The sequence below is a fragment of the Cebus imitator genome, unplaced genomic scaffold (genome assembly GCF_001604975.1).
Source record: "Cebus imitator isolate Cc_AM_T3 unplaced genomic scaffold, Cebus_imitator-1.0 Scaffold397, whole genome shotgun sequence".
Lineage (NCBI taxonomy): Eukaryota > Metazoa > Chordata > Mammalia > Primates > Cebidae > Cebus > Cebus imitator.
In genome coordinates, this window is record NW_016107712.1 from 273,284 (window position 1) to 291,161 (window position 17,878).

The window sequence follows — 17,878 nt, forward strand, 5'->3', positions numbered from 1 at the left end:
TGCCCAGGCTAGAGTGCGGTAGTGCTATCTTGGCTCACTGCAACCTCCACCTCCTGGATTCAAGTGATTCTCCTGCCTCAGCCTCCCAAGTAGCTGGGATTACAAGCATGTTCTACCACACCTGGCTAATTTTTTTGTATTTTTAGTAGAGACACGGTTTTGCCATGTTGCAGGCTTGTCTGGAACTCCTGACATTAGGTGATCCACCCGCTTCAGCCTCCCAAAGTGCTGGGATTACAAGAGTGAGCCAACGTGCCTGGACTGGTTCATTCTTTTAGCAAGAGTTTAGCCTTCCAAGGCTTCCAGTTTTGTAGGATGACAATAATCAGAGGAGAGGGAGAAAGAAACTTTGTTCTAACTTTCTGCCTGGAGTGAGTGAAAATCCTCTTTCACTCTGGCAATTTCTATAAAGCCAAAAAGGGATCATAGCTAAAAAATGCTTGTAAGCTGTTTTAAGAACATCAAAAGTATTAGCAATTAGGATTCATAAGAAATAAAGCTAGCCATTTAATTGGCATATGGAAATTTAACATGTTATTGTCTGTCCTTTACAGAAACCTATGGATTCCTGTGAGTAGCACCTAGTTGCCAGAAGCAAGATGTCTAATAACTTATACCTACGAATCTTATCTACTTCTACTTCCTACACATGATCTAAGATACTTTATATTTATTCCCATCTCAGTTCATTTATTCCAGCCATTACCTCCTCTAATACATTTATGTCAAATATCAATCGACTTATCCTTTCAATACAAAGATTTAGTATGTTCCTGTTAAATGATTTGGCACCCTGACACTGTAATCTTCAATAAGATTATGAATTCTTATCACAGCCAGTCATCCTCTTATTTTCCATCCTGACGGAAAAGCTATCTTAAAATATAAAATGAAGTAAATCTCATCATATTGGCATGATGTTTTTAACTGTCATATATTATAATGGTTAGCATTTTCAAGAGTTCATATATAAGTTTTATTTTTATTTATTTATTTATTTTTGAGACTGAGTCTTGCTTTGTTGCCCAGGCTGGAGTGCAGTGGCATGATCTTGGCTCACTGCAACCTCTGCCTCCCAGGTTCAAGTGATTCTCCTGCTTCAGCCTCCCAAGTAGCTGGGATTACAAGCATGCACCACCACACCTGGTTTATTTTTGTATTTTTAGAAGAGACGGGATTTCACTATGTTGGCCAGGCTGGTTTCAAACTCCTGACCTCCGGTGATACTCCCATCTCGGCCTCCCAAAGTGCTGGGATTAAAGGCATGAGCCACTGCACCTGGCCCACATATAGGTTTTAAATATTTTTAAAATGAAAACACTTTATTTAAAACCTATCTCATAAATTGATAGGTTATTTGAAATATATGTATCATTTCTCCTTAAATATATGTATCATTTCTTCTTAAATGGTCTATCATTTCTTTTTAAAATAAACACACTTTGTTTAAAACCTGTCTCATAAATTGACAGGTTATTTGGAATATATGTTAAGCAGATATCTCTTTCACCAAACTGGTAAGCAATATTGGTCTACACCATGTATCATTTTATAGAACTGGCTATTAGTATATATGATAAAAGAGAATTGATCCCTTTTATACATCTATGTCATGTAGATATATAACTGTAGTCTTTTTTGTATTTCAGGAGTTATACTCATTACGATTTGGTGTATGACCTGGTCAATCTTAGGCTCTGAAGCTCTCCCTGGTGGAAATTTGTTTGGATTGTTAATTATTTTTTATAGCGCCATTATTGGGGGAAAATTTTTAGAACTCATTAGAATACCTTTAGTGCCTCCACTTCCACCTCTTCTTGGTAAGTATATAATTAGCTCTCTTTTCTTTATTATTGAATATATGCAAATTTTGAAAATTTTCTTGTTAAATTAGATATAATTCAGAAATATTTCAATGTAGAATGTTTTATATAGTTTCCTCATATATGTATTTACTGTGTGTATGTGTGTGTGTGTGTGTGTGTGTGTGTGTGTGCAGCTCCTTTATAGATGTATTTATTTCTCTCTCTGTCTACATATATACACACACAGGTTTTATCCAAAATTTATTTTTAAAATAAACTTAATATCTTTAATATGTTATTCCTGTTGCTATATTGTTTAATAGAATTTTAAAAATTTTTAGATTCACAGCGTACATATGCAGGTTTGGTACATGGATATATTGCATAATGGTGAGGTTTGGACTCTGGTGAACCCATCACCAAATAGTGACTACTGTACCCAATAGGTAATTTTTCAGCCTTAACCTTTCAACCCTCCCTCCTGTTGGACTCCCCAGTGTGTATTATTTTCATCTTTATATCCATGTGTACCCATTGTTTAGCTCCCACTTCCATGTGAGAACATGTGATATTGAATTTTTCTGTTTCTGAGTTATTTCACTTAGGATAATGGTCTTCAGCTCTATCCATGTTGCTGCAAAGGACCTGATGTTATTCTTTTTTAAGACTGCATGGTATTCCATGGTGTATATGTACCATGTTTTCTTTATTTAGTCATTTAGGTTGATTCCATGTCTTTGTTATTATGAGTAGTGGTACAATGAACGTATGCATATATGTGTCTTTATGGTAGAATGATTCATATGTTGAACCATCCTTGATGTACTGCTGAATTCAGTTTGCTAGTTGAGAATTTTTGCATCTATGTTCATGAGGGATATTGGAAAGTTGTGTGTGTGTGTGTGTGTGTGTGTGTGTGTGTGTGTGTGTGTGGCTTTGCCTGATTTTGATGTAATGGTAATACTGGATTCATAGACTGTGTTAGGGAGGAATTCCTCGTCCTTGATTTCTTGGAATAAGTTTCAGTCACCTGTCAACCTGAACTAGAATAAGTGGATTGTATAATGAATAAAGGAATAACTACAATACAAATGCATGACAATAAACAATGTGATATGAAAGCTGTCTGCCTACAATATTTGTGATTGTTTTTGAACTGCATGATGGGAGGAGGTGCTCCTTACCATTTTCACTTTGTAAAGATTTATTCTTTGATGTTAACTTACCACTATAACCACGATCATTCATGGATTCACCAAAAATCAGGTAAGTAATTATCTTACTTGTTTTTATAAATCTTTCTAAAATGTATATAGAGCTCACATTTATTTCATTGCTTAGTACTAGAAGTGTTTTGGGTCTGTGTTTAGAAGTTTTGTGATGTTTTGTGACCAGAAATATGCTATAGGAAATTGACTGTTGTTTGTATCAATTAACCTATGATAAAATTAGTTTTGTTTTACATCATTTTACTCAAAGTTGCCATTTCCAATAACCTATAAATGATGTTAAGTGAGAACTTACTGTATTCAAACATATGTAAATATACAGTAGGCCAGGCACAGTGGCTCATGCCCATAATCTTAGCCCTTTGTGAGGCCAAGGCAGGAGGATCGCCTGAGCCCAGGAGTTCAAAACCAGCCTGAGCAACATAGCAGAACTTGTCTTTACAAAAACTTAAAAATGTTTCTGGGTCTTAGCTACTCAGGAGGCTAAGGCAAGAGGATAACTTGAGCTCAGAAGGTTAAGCCTGCAGTGAGCCATGTTTGCATCACTGCACTCCAACTTGGGCACCAGAATGAGACCTTGTCCCAAAAAATAAATATATATTCAGTACACTGTCAGTAGAGATAATCTATACATCTTATCTCTGCTGTCCTTTCTGTATCCACAGTTTTCTTGCAGCAGCTTCTAAGTATTTACAGATTCATTTTTCTCCTCTCCAGACTTTCTCTTTTGCTCTGGCTTAGGCTATTTGTTGCCAACTTTTGCATGGACTGTGACAGAGTCTTCAAATTAATCTCTGTTTCCAGTTTTATCCCTAACTAATTCACCAAGTTCCTCACATAAAAAAAACACCACACTCATTGTGTTACTTTCTGCCTAAAACCTTCCCATGATGCCTTATTTTGCCAAAGCTGGGGGAGACCTTTCCATGATCTGGCCCTTCAAGTTCATTCTCCTCCCTCCTTTCCTTGCCCTGTATGTTCCACCAACACTAAATTACTTGTGGAACCCCTTTAGATGTACTGTTTCTTATTGCCATTCCTTTATTCATGCCACATTCTCTACTTGCTTGTAACCTGCCCTTTACGAAAATAATGAGAGACATAGTGTATTAGGGAAGAAATTAAACATTTCTGTTTTCTTTCTCAGAAAAAGGAACTGAATCATGTATCTTTATTTTCTTTCTTTTAAGGGATGTTGCTGGCTGGTTTTATAATTAGGAATGTTCCATTCATCAGTAAACATGTCCATGTCGATAGCACATTGTCTTCAGTTTTAAGAAACATTGCCCTTACTGTTATTCTAATACGAGCTGGGCTTGGACTTGATCCACAGGTAGATTTACAATTATAAATTGAGTAAGCTTATTTCAAAATTTTGAGGATAGTGGGAAAGAAAAAGAGACAAAAATTTTATTTACCTGTTCCAAGTGGAGTCTGTAAACAAACCTAAGATAAAGAAAAAAAGGAAGGGCGAGGTGGCTCCTGCCTATAATCTACAAAAATTAGCCAGGTGTGGTGGCATGCACCTGTAATCCCAGCTACTTGGGAGGCTGAGGCAAAAGAATTGCTTGGACCTGGGTGACAGAGGTTGCAGTGAGCTAAGATAGTGGTACTGCACTCCAGCCTGGATGACAGAGTGAGAGACTCCATCTCCAAAAAAAAAAAAGAAAAAAAGGAGAAAAAGACTGTAGAAATAATGGCACTGTAAGTTCTATTTTTAGCCAACATTATCACTGATATGAAGAGAACTGAACTGACTGTGTCGTAAAGTCTTTATTAGAGACCTCCTTTAATCATTTGCACAGAGATAAAAGTCTCTTAGGTAGCCACGATATTATTTGGGAAGCTCTTCCATGGAGAACTATGTACTTTTCATTTAACATAGGATAAGAAAAATCTTATAGAAGTCTTTTTCTTTTTTTAGGGAAAGTAAGGATTTCAGTGATTCTTTTTTCATGACATTTTCTCCACAGAATTATGTTTCTGATTATCTTTGCATTATTGTAAAATCTAATCTTTTAAAGTATTTCTTAAAATATTACAATCTAGGGATCATAAATCCCATCTTTAAGAAGATGACTATTCATCAATATGATAGTTACTCAAATAAATGTGCCAAATGTACTTTAATAGAAATATCTTGAGCATAAACAATTATGGCCAATGAGATTATATTTTCCAGTAGAAAGTATGAACCAAGGAGAAAATTGAAAAGCTCTCTCTTTTAAAATTAATTACGCAGTTTTTAAGTGATTTTCTTTGGCATGTTGGGATTCTATTTATAATTATTACGTTAATCAAACAGTTCATCTCTAAAAGTTAACTGATGACAAAACACTAATAGGTCACTATCATTATACTATTTATTAAGAAAGTTAAGGAAGGTACCAATAGCTATTTAGTCACAGTAAAATTGATATTTTAATAATTAAAATACAATAATATTTTATAAAAGATGAATTGTTTATAATCCAATCTATGATGACATATAAAATGTAATTTTATATGTTCCAAGTCTAATGGGACCATCTGTTGAAATGAGATTTCATTTAGTGAAAGCTTCTCATGAAAAAAACTTTATATTTTGATATTTGTTTACATAATTTTCTTGTTGGCCATTGTAAATGTATCTAAGTATGACTGTTTTGTATTTCAGGCTTTGAAGCAATTGAAGGGGGTTTGTTTCAGATTGGCAGCAGGTCCATGCCTTATAGAGGCAAGTGCAGCTGCTGTTTTTTCCCACTTCATTATGAAATTTCCTTGGCAATGGGCATTTCTATTAGGGTAATTTCTTTCTCATTTTTTTAAATGAAAATATTCAATTAAGGATGCTTGGTTAAAATTGTTAAAATATTCAGAATGTTGTATAGAAAAGCTCTGTTAAAATTCTTTTCACAGTGTTGAAAACCTTGGAAATCAGTTGATTAAAAGCAGAGCCATGTCCCAAATTGTATCAAATTTTTAACAAACATTCATATCCTCTAAATGTATATCATCAATAATATTCACACGATCAATTTATCCCTTCTCATCTGTATGTTTTAATCTATCTAATGGCCTCTTCCCCACAATTATATGTAAATACAGTTGCATATTTCATATATGTGTATGTGTATATATATATTTGAGAAACATTTTATATAGACACAGGTGTATAAATATGAACTTTCTCATTTTAAAGAAAACAAGCAAGCAAAAATTCTTGCCATATATCCAGTGCCTCATCTATCTTTATCTACCATCCATTTGCCTTACATTTGAATTCCTCAAAATAAGTCTGTAATTACTGTCTCTAGATCCTAACTCCTTTTCATTTTTCAATTCATTAACTTTTGTCTCTGCTTATCCATTCCAATGACACTCATGGCAAAGTTCATCCATTACACAGTTACTATGAAATCCAGTGAATTTTTAAATTAATGTTTATGATAAAATGCCCAAATGCACTTTTCTTTTAAAAATTAGAACTTAAAAAAAAAAATAAAATAAAAATTAGAACTTTATAAATAAAGGAGAAATGACCTTTGACTATGCCTTCAAATCATAATACCCATACCTCTACTAAAAGTGACAACTCTTAGGAGTTTTATCCTTCTTCAATTTTTATTTTAGGCTCAAGGGGTACATGAGCAGGTTTGTTATATGGATAAATTGCATGTCACAGGGGTTTGGTGTGCAGATTGTTTTGTCACTCAGGTAATAATACCCAATAGGTAGTTTTTCTATCCTCACCCTCCTTCCACCCTCCACCCTCCATCCTCAAATTCACCTAGTGACAATTGTTCCCTTCTTTCTGTCCATGTGTACTCAGTGTTTAGCTCCCACTTATAAGTGAGAATATGGGATATTTGGTTTCCTGCTCTTGTGTTAATTCACTTAGGATAATGGCCTCACTCCATCCATGTTGCTGCAAAAGACATGATCTCATTCTTTCTTATGGCTGTGTATTATTCTGTGGTATATATGTGCCACATTTTATTTATCCAGTTCACCATTGATGGGCATTTATGTTGATTCCACGTCTTTTTTTTTTTTCAGTAGTGTTTAAGGAACAGGTGGTGTTTTGTGGTTACATGGAAAAGATTTTTAGTGGTAATTTCTGAGAATCTGAGATTTTGGTGCAACCATCACTGCAGCAGTGTACACTGCACGCAAGATGTAGCCTTTTATCCCTTACCTCCTCCTGCCTTTCCCCCTAAGTCCCCAAACTTCATTCTATCATTATTATGCTTTTGCATCCTCATAGCACAACTCCCACATGTAAGTCAGAAAATACAATGTTTGATTTTTCATTCCTGAATTACTTCACTTAGAATAATGGTCTCCAATTCCTTCCAGGTTGCTGCGAATGCCATTGTTTCACTCCTTTTTATGGCTGAGTAGTGTTTCATCCATGGTATATGTGTGTGTGTGTGTGTATATATATACACACACACATATACCATGGATGAAATATTATATATATATATATATATGCATATATATATTTGTTTATATATATAATATTTTCCGTATCCATTCATTGATTGATGGGCATTTGGGCTACTTCCAAATTTTGCAATTGCAAATTGTGCTGCAATAAACGTGTGTAAGTGTTTTTTCATATGACTTCTTTTCTTCTGGGTAGATATCTAGTAGAGGGATTGCTGGATCAAATGGTAGATCTACTTTTAATTATTTAAGGAATCTCCATACTCTTTTCCATAGTGATTGTACTAGTTTACATTCCCCACAGCAGTGTAAAAGTGTTCCCATTTTACCACATCATGGCAACATTTATTTATTTATTTTTATTTTTTGATTATGGCTATTCTTGGAGGAATAAGATGGTATTACATTGTGGTTTTGATTTGTATTCCCCTTATAATTAGTGATGTTAAGTGTTTTTTTCATGTTTCTTGGCCATTTGTATATCTTCTTTTGGGAATTGTCTATTCATGTCCTTAGCCCACTTTTTGATAGGATAATTTGTTTTCTTCTTGCTGATTTGTTTGAGTTCTTTATAGATTCTGGACATTAATGCTTTATTGAATGCATAGTTTATAAAGATTTTCTCCCACTCTATAAGTTGTCTTTTTACTCTGTATTTCTTTTGCTGTGCAGAAGCTTTTTAGTTTAATTAAGTCCCATCTATTTATCTTTGTTTTTGTTGCCTTTGCTTTTGGGTTCTTGGTCATGAAGTCTTTGCCTAAGCCAGTGACTAGAAGGGTATGTCCAATGTTACCTTCTAGAATTTTTATGGTTTCAGGTCTTAGATTTGAGTCTTTGATCTATCGTGAGTTGATTTTTGTATAAGGTGAGAGATGAGGATCCAGTTTTATTCTTCTACATGTGGCTTGCCAATTATCCTAGCACCATTTGTTGAATAGGATGTCCTTTCCCTACTTTATGTTTTTGTTTCCTTTGTTAAAGATCAGTTAGCTTTATTTCTTGGTTCTCTATTCTCTTCTGTTGGTCTATGTGCCTATTTTTATACTAGTATTATGCTGCGTTTGTGATTATAGCCTTATAGCATAGTTTGAAGTCAAGTAATGTGATGCATCCACATTTGTTCTTCTTGCTTAGTCTTCCTTTGGATATGCAGGCTATTTTTGGGTTCCGCATGAATTTTAGGATAACCTTTTTTAGTTTGGGGAAGAATGACTATGTAGATTGCTTTTGGCAGTATAGTCATTTTCACAATATTGATTCTACCCATCCATGAGCATGTGATGTGTTTCTATTTGTTTATGTAATCTATGATTTCTTTCTTCAGTGTTTGTAGTTTTCATTGTAGAAGTCTTCCACCTCCTTGGTTAGGTATATTCCTAAGTTTGTGTGTTTGGGTTTTTTTATTCTTTGTTTTTGTTTTGTTTTGCAACTGTTGTAAAAGAGGTTGAGATCTTTAATTCTCAGTTCAGTTACCATCGGTGTATACCAGTGCTACTGGTCTGTGTACATTGATTTTGTATCCTGAAACTTTACTGAATTCATTTATCAGATCTAGGAGCTTTTTCGATGAGTCTTCAGGCTTTTCTAGTTATACAATTATATCATCATGAACAGCAGCAGTTTGACTTCCTCTTTACCGATTTGGATGCCCTTTATTTCTTTCTCTTGCCTGATTGGTCTGGCTAGGACTTCTATGCTGAATAAAAGTGGTGAAAGTGGGCATGCTTGTCTTGTTCCAGTTCTTGGGGGGAATGCTTTCATCTTTTCCCCATTCAGTATAATGTTGGCTGTGAGTTTTTCATAGGTGACTTTTATTACCCAAGGTATGTCCCTTCTATGCCAACTTTGCTGAGAGTTTTAAGGAATGCTAAACTTTGTCAAATGCTCTGCATCTGTTTGGTGATTATGTAATTTTTGTGTGCTTTTTGTTTGTTTGTGTTTGTTTTTCTTTTTTTTTTTTCTTTCTCTTTTGGATACAGAGTCTTGCTCCGTTGCCCAGGCTGGAGTACAGTGGCCCAATCTCACCTCACTGCAACCTCTGCCTCCCAGGTTCAAGAAATTCTTATGTGCTTCAGCCTCCAAAAGACCTAGGAGTAGCTCCCAAAGCTCGCCAGCATCTGTTACTTTTCGACTTTTTAATAATAGTCATTCTGCCTCCTGTGAGATTGTATCTCATTGTAGTTTGTTTTGCTTTTCTCTAATGATTAGTGATGTTGAATATTTTTTCATATGCTTCTTGGACATGTGTTTGTCTCCTTTTGAGAAGTGTCTGGTCCTGTCCTTTGCCCAGTTAATGGGCTGTTAGGTTTTTGCTTGTTGATTTTTCTAAGTTCTTTTTGGATTCTGGGTGTTAGACTTTTGTTGAATGCATGGTTTGCAAATATTTTCTCTCATTCCACAGGTTGTTTGCTGATTATTTCTTTTGCTGTGCAGAAGCTCTTTAGCTTAATTAGGTCCCATTTGTCAATTTTTGTTTTTGTTGCAATTGCTTTTGGCGTCTTCATCATAAAATGTTTTCCAGAATTGAAATTTCTAGGATATGTCCAGAATGGCCTGTGTCCAGAATGGTATTTCCTAGGATATCTTCCATGGTTTTTATAGTTTGGGTTTACATTTTAAGAATTTTTTTTGAGATGGAGTATCACTCTGTTGCTTGAATGCAGTGGCCCAACCTCAGCCCACTGCAACCTCCACCTCCCGTGTTCAAATGATTCTCCTACCTCAGCCTCTCAAGTAGCTATGACTACAGGCATGCACCACCACACCCAGCTAATTTTTGTATTTTTAGTAGAGATGGGATTTCACCATGTTGGCCTAGATGGTCTTGATCTCTTGACCTCATTATCCACCGCCTTGGCCTCCCAAAGTGCTGGGATTACAGGCGTGAGCCACCACGCCCAGCCACATTTTAAGTCTTTAATCCATCTTAAGTTGATTTTTGTAAACTGTGAAATGTATGGAGTCCAGATTCAATTTTCTGCATATGGCTAGCGAATTATCCCAGAACAATTTCTGAATTGGGATTCCATTCCCCATTGCTTGTTTTTGTCAAGTTTGTAGAAGAGCAGATGGCTATAGGTGTGCAGCTTTATTCCTGTGTTCTGTAACCTGTTTCATAGCTCTGTGTCTGTTTTTGTTCCAGTACCATGCTGTTTTGGTTACTGTAGCATTGTAGTACAGTTCAGAGTCAGGCAGTGTGACACTTTAGGCTTTGTACTTTTTGCTTAGGATTGCTTTGGCTATTTGGGCTCTTTTTTGACTTCAAATGAATTTTAGAATGCTTTTTTTAATTCAGTGAAAAATGTCATTGGTAGTATGATAGGAGTAGCATTGACTCTGTAAACAGCCTTGGACAGTATGGCCATTTTAAGAATATTGCTTCTTCCTATCTGTGATCGTGGAATGTATTCCTTTTGTTTGTGTTGTCTCTGATTTCTTTTAGTAATGGTTTGTAATTTTTCATTGTAGAGATCTTTCACCTCACTGCTTAGTTGTATTCCAAGGTATTTTGTGGGTTTTTTGTGGCTATTGTGAATGGGACTGCATTCTTGATTTGGTTCTCAGCTTGGATGTTGTTGGTGTACAGAAATGCTACAGATTTTGTACACTGATTTTTGTAACCTGAAACTTTGCTGAAGTTGTTTGTCAGATCTAGGAGCTTTTGAGAGGCTACTAAGGGGTTTTCTTGGTATAAAGTGTTTCATCTATGAAAAGGCACAATTTGACTTCTGCTTTTCCTACCTAGATGTCTGTGTTTCTTTCTCTTGGCTGATTGCTCTGGGTAACACTTCCAGCACTATGTTGAATAGGGCTAGTGAGAGTGGGCATCTTTGTTTTGTTCCAGTTCTCAAAGGGAATATTCCAGCTTTTTCCCATTCAGTATGACATTGGCTATGGGTTTGTCATAGACAGCTCTAATTATTTTGAGGTATGCTCCTTCGGTAACTCATTTGTTTAGGGTTTATATCGTGAAGGGATGTTTTTATTTTTACTTCTGTTTATATGATGAATTACATGTATTGATTTGTGTATGTTGAACTAAACTTGCATCCCAGGGATAACGTTTACTTAACCATAGTGGACTAGCTTTTTGATGTGCTGCTGGATTCAGTTGCCTCGTATTGGCCTGAAGTTTTCTTTTTTGTTGTGTCTCTGACAGGTTTTCATATCTGAAAGATGCAGGCTTTATAAAGTGAGTTAGGGAGGGATCCTTCCTTCTCATTTTTTTTAGGATAATTTCAGCAGCATTGGTACCAGCTCTTCTTTACACTTCTTGTAGAATTTGTCTATGAATTTTTTTTTTTTTTTTTTTTTTTCTCAGAGACTTTTTATTACTCATTCAGTTTCAGAACTCATTATTGGTTTGTTCAGGGTTTCAATTTCTTTCTAGTTTAATCTTGAGAGTCTGTGTTTCCAGAAATTTACCCATTTCTTGTAGGTGTTCTACTTTGTTTGCACAAAGATGTTCATAATAACGTCTGAAAGTTTTTTGTATTTCTGTGTGATTGGCAATAATGTCCACTTATGTCATTTCTGATTTTGTTTTTTAGATCTTCTCTTTTTCCCCCCGCTTTATTGGTCTAGTTAGTGACCTGTCAGATTTATTTATTTTTTCAAAGAACCAGCTTTTAGTTTTATTTATCTTTTGTATGGATTTTCATGACTCAATTTCATTCCATTCTGCTCTGGTTTGGTTATTTCTTTTCTTCTGCTAGCTTTGGGTTGGTTTCCTGTTGGTTTTCTATTTTCTCTAGGTGTGATGTTAGGTTGTTAATTTAAGATCTTTCTAACTTTTCAATGTGGGCATTTAGCACTGTAAACTTTTCCCGTAACACTCCTTTGCCTGTGTCTTAGAGAGTCTAGTATGTTGCATATTTGTTTTAACCAGTTTTGAAGAATTTCTTGGTTTCTGCCTTAATTTTATTGTTTCCCCAAAAGTTATTCAGGCACAGGTTGTTTAATTTCAATGTGATTGTAAGGTTTTGAGAGTTCTTCTTAGTGTTGATTTCTATTTTTATTGCACTGTGCTGTCCAAGAGTGTGGTTGGTATGATTTCAGGGTTTTTTTAATTTGTTGAAAATAAATTTATCGCTGATAGTGTGGTCAGTTTTACAGTATATGCCAGGTACAGATGAGAGGAATATATATTCTGTAGTTGTTGGGTGGAGAGTTCTGTAGATGGCTATTAGATCCATTTAGCCAAGTGTTGACTTCAGGTCCTGAATATCTTTGTTCATTTTCTGTCTCATGATCTGTCTAGTACCGTCAGTAAGATGTTGAAGTCTCCCACTATTATTCTCTGGTTATCTAAGTCTCTTTATAGGTCTCTATGAACTCATCTTATAAATATGAATACTTCAGTTTTGGGCACATATATCATTCAGACAGTTAAGTCTTCTTGTTGAATTGAACCATTTATCATTAGGTAGTACCTTTTTTGTCCTTTTTTATTGTTGTTTGTTTAAAATCTATTTTCTCTGAAATTAAAATAACAATGCCTACCCTTTTTTGTTTTGTATTTACTTGGTAGATTTTTTCCATCCCTTTACTTTGAGCCAATGGGTATTGTTGCATATGAGATGGTCTCTTGACAGCAGAATACAGCTGGGCTTTGCTTCTTTATCCAATTTGCCACTCTGTGACTTTTAAATGAGGCATTCAGGGAGTTTACATTCAAAGTTAATATTGATATTTTTGGATTTGGTCCTATCATTATGCTGTTAGCTGGTTATTACACAGACTTGATTGTGTAGTTGCTTTACAGTGTCAATGGTGTATGTACTTAAATGTATTTTTGTGGTGGCCATTAACAGCTTGCAATAGCTACATGAATAAACTTGGAAGCAGATCTTCTTCAACCCCCACCTGCCTCATGAGAAGTCTTAAGTCAAGGCATACACCTAAGCCATATTCCTGACCCACAGAACTCACTAGACAATAAATATTTGTTGTTTGAAGCTCCTATGTTTGAGAATGGTTTGTTAAGCAAAGTGAGAAAAATAATACAACAGGTGATTACAATGTGCAGCAGAGTTCAGGAACCACTGAAATAGACCGATATGTGATCTTAGAGAAGACTAGTCTCTTCTTGAGTCCACAGGGAAATCTGTAGCATAAATTGCACCATAGAGGTTGTATAGCCAGAAGCAAATGGGCAAAATAATTATACCCTCACATCAGTCAGTCATTGGCAGATGCTGTCTGGAGGGAAGGTAGAGGGCTGCAAAACCTCCCTAGTATACCCAGGTAAGTGCTTGTCAGCAGGACAAGGGTTCTAGAAACCTGCAGATGTTAGCAGCCAACAAGCAGCAGCTGTTCACTGACCTCATAAATGGTTTCTGGCAGGAACACCAAGAGCATTTCTACACAGGATATACTTCAGCCTTTATAAAATAAATGTAGAAGAGATGAGGCAAAATTCTGATTAAGATATGCCAACAGAAGGTAATCTGAGTAGGAGTCTCTCCATTCCTCATGGGTGTCATCACCCACTCCAGAAATTTTCTCATTTGCCTTTGTAACTTAGGTGGCCACACTTGTTTTTTAGGGCAGACATCTCTGTTCCTTCATTCCTTACTTACTCAAGAAGTAGGAAATGTGTGGAAGGAAGATTTGTCTGGCCATTCTTACAGTGGTACTCCAAATAATCAACAATTTGGTTTCCCCAGAGGTCTCTCTTGCTCCCAGAATCTGCCATTTCAGGGTTTGGAGTACTTTTAGAAGCACACATATCTTTTGAAGCAATATTACTTACACACATTTTGATTTATGGTTTCCTTTTTTCAATCCTAAATTGTCTGTCTCTTATCTTCCTGGGATATATTTAGTTTCCTGTCCATTGAGGATTCACCTTTTGCTTTCTAGTTAGGTTATGAATTTTTCTATTACTTTTACATCTTCACTTCAAAGGATTTAGAAATAGAGGGAGAGACTACAACCTATGCTCAGCCCAACATTTTAAACCACATCTGTATAACATTTTAGCGAACACTAAACAATGCATGAAAAGTTTTATAACCATTAAATTGCATTCACTCAAATTTGAAATTCTTCTAAACAATGTAAAGTTATTATAAACGACTTGTACTTATAAAACACTATTTGATTTAAAAGGTACTTTAAAATTAATTTTCAGTCTTTCTTTCAGTTTTATTCTAGGTGCTGTCTCTCCTGCTGTTATTGTCCCTTCCATGCTGCTGTTGCAAGAAAATGGATATGGTATTAAGAAAGGCATTCCAACCTTACTGATGGCTGCTAGCAGTATGGATGACATTCTGGCTATCACTGGATTCAATACATGCTTGAGCATAGTCTTTTCCACGGGTAAACAAGAAAATGTAACAACCACCACATCATTCATGACCTTTGTTGTTAGTTCTTTAAACAGAGTTTCTGGCTTTGCACCTTCATTTATTAACCAAGACTTTTCAATTTTACATCTTTTTAATCTCCATAGAAAACTCATGCTAGATCAAGGAAGATATTTCAGTGGCTTAAGATACCACTACTTAACATACATAATCTCATTTTAATAATGATATTACAATTAATTTGATTAAACCATATTATTACTATTTATCTGCTTATGTTGTTTTGGAATTTTATCAGTTCTCATTAGAAAAAATTAAGCAACACTATTATTTGTACTACTAATATTTTAATAGGCATTTTTGAAATGTGCCTTTTTGGCCATCCTAATAAACAACTAGTTGCTCTATTATAAGACAACATAAACATATAGAGCTGGGGCAGCTACATGCCTTTTTGGAAGTGTTAGGACAAGATCCTGCACCAGTTCTAACTCCCAAGGTGATATCGGGTCTTAAATATCACTACAGAAATTGTGAAAGTAAGCATTTCTACAGTTAGTAATGCTTTAATTATCTGCAATGTTTGAAATTGAGTTTCTTCTGTATTATTGAAGCACTATTTTTTTTTTTTCTGAGACAGAGTTTTGCTCTTGTTGCCCAGGCTAGAGTGCAATGGTGCAATCTTGGCTCACTACAACCCCCACCTCCCCGATTCAAGGGATTCTCCCTGCCTCAGCCCCCCAAGTAGCTGGGATTACAGGCATGTACCACCACACCTGGCTGATTTTGTATTTTTAGTAAAGACGAGGTTTCTTCATGTTGGTCAGGCTGGTCTCAAACTCCCAACCTCAGGTGATCCTCCCACCTCAGCCTCCCAAAGTGCTGGGATTATGGGTGTGAGCCACCACACCTGGCCCAGAGAACAGCTTTCTTTCTTTCAAAAGAGAAGGGCACCCAAATGGGACTTCTCACACAAAAGTATTTTTAAGTTGAAAAGTAATATATATAGTTTATCTTAAAATCAGAAAATATAAATAAACAAGGAAAGGGGGAAAGTTAAAAATAAAATCTGCAATAGTCACATCCAGAAAAAAAAACATCATTTCCTTCTGAACCTTTTGATGTGAATCCACCCAAATGTCCTATCCCTCCTCTCCCTTCCCCTCCCCAACCCTCCTCTTCCCTTCTCCCCCTACCTATCTGTCAAATATTCTTATAAAAATCAGTGAATATTGACCGTATGTTCTTATAACCAGAATTATTTTGTGCTTAACTGTATATCACGAACGTGTTTCTTTTCAGTAAATATATTTCAATATCATTTTTAATTCTTGTTTAGCTTAATAGAAGACTGTTCAATGTGCTGCATCATAATTACTTATCCTGTTCAAAATTGAAGTTGACTCCAATATTTGCTATTAAAATAATACTTAGTCATGCTGCTATAAAAAATATTTTTTATAATTTATTTTATTCCATTTTAGGTTTTGGGGTACATGTGAAGAACATGCAAGATTGTTGCATAGGGACACATATGGCAGTGTGATCTGCTGCCTTCCTCCCCATCACCCACATCTGGCACTTCTCCCCATGCTATCTCTCCCAAATCCCCACCCCCAGCTGTCCCTCCCCTTTTTCCCCCCAACAGAACCCAGTGTGTGGCACTCCCCTCCCTGTGTCCATGTGTTCTCATTCTTCAACACCCGCCTATGAATGAGAACATGCAGTGTTTGATTTTCTGCTCTTGTGTCAGTTTGCTGAGAATGATGGTTTCCAGGTTCATCCATGTCCCTACAAACGACACCAACTCATCGTTTTTTATGGCTGCATAATATTCCATGGTGTATATGTGCCACATTTTCCCTGTCTAGTCTATCATCAATGGGCATTTGGGTTGGTTCCAGGTCTTTGCTATTGTAAACAGTGCTGCAGTGAACATTCATGTGCATGTGTCCTTATAGTAGAATGATTTATAATCCTTTGGATATATACCCAGTAATGGGATTGCTGGGTCAAATGGAATTTCTAATTCTAGGTCCTTGAGGAATCGCCACACTGTCTTCCACAATGGTTGAACTAATTTACACTCCTACCAACAGTGTAAAATTGTTCCTGTGTCTCCACAACCTCTCCAGCATCTGTTGTCTCCAGATTTTTTAATGATCGCCATTCTAACTGGCGTGAGATGGTATCTCAATGTTGTTTTGATTTGCATTTCTCTGATGACCAGTGATGATGAGCATTTTATCATATGTTTGTTGGCCTCACGTATGTCTTCTTTTGTAAAGTATCTGTTCATATCCTTTGCCCACTTTTGAATGGGCTTGTTTGTTTTTTTTATTGTAAATCTGTTTTAGTTCTTTGTAAATTCTGGATATCAGCCCTTTGTCAGATGAGTAAACTGCAAACATTTTTTCCCATTCTGTTGGTTGCTGATTCACTCTAATGACTCTCTTTTGCCGTGCAGAAGCTGTGGAGTTTGATTAGGTCCCATTTGTCTATTTTGGCTTTTGTTGCCAATGCTTTTGGTGTTTTGGTCATGAAGTCCTTGCCTACGGATATGTCCTGAATGGTTTTGCCTACATTTTCTTCTAGGGTTTTTATGTTGCTAGTTATTATGTTTAAGTCTTTAATCCATCTGGAGTTAATTTTACTGTAAGGTGTCAGGAAGGGGTCCAGCTTCTGCTTTCTGCACATGGCTAGCCAGTGTTCCCAACATCATTAATTAAACAGGGAATCCTTTCCCCGTTGCTTGTTTTTGTCAGGTTTTTCAAAGATCAGATGGTTGTAGATAGGTTTTGTTGTCTCCAAGGCCTCTGTTCTGTTCCATTGATCTATATCTCTGTTTTGGTACCAGTGCCATGCTGTTTTGATTAGTGCAGCCTTGTAGTATAGTTTGAAGTCCGGTAGTGTGATGCCTCCCCCTTTGTTCTTTTTGCTTAGAATTGACTTGGCTCTGCGGGCTCTCTTTTGGTTCCATATGAAGTTTAAGGTGTTTTTTTCCAGTTCTGTGAAGAAGGTCATTGGTAGCTTGATGGGGATAGCGTAAATTACTTTGGACAGTATGGCCATTTTCACGATATTGATTCTTCCTAACCATGAA

General features: G+C 36.0%; 1 protein-coding gene across 1 annotated transcript in view; it reads left to right on the plus strand.

The window, feature by feature from the left end:
- SLC9B1 (solute carrier family 9 member B1) overlaps positions 1-17,878 on the plus strand; it is a 107,063-nt gene that overhangs the window by 65,799 nt on the left and 23,386 nt on the right. The window contains exons 4-8 of the mRNA XM_017508645.2: positions 686-765; positions 1,650-1,820; positions 4,225-4,367; positions 5,691-5,818; positions 14,613-14,788. Of these exons, the coding sequence (XP_017364134.2) occupies positions 686-765; positions 1,650-1,820; positions 4,225-4,367; positions 5,691-5,818; positions 14,613-14,788 (698 nt within the window). The remainder of the gene's footprint in view (positions 1-685; positions 766-1,649; positions 1,821-4,224; positions 4,368-5,690; positions 5,819-14,612; positions 14,789-17,878) is intronic.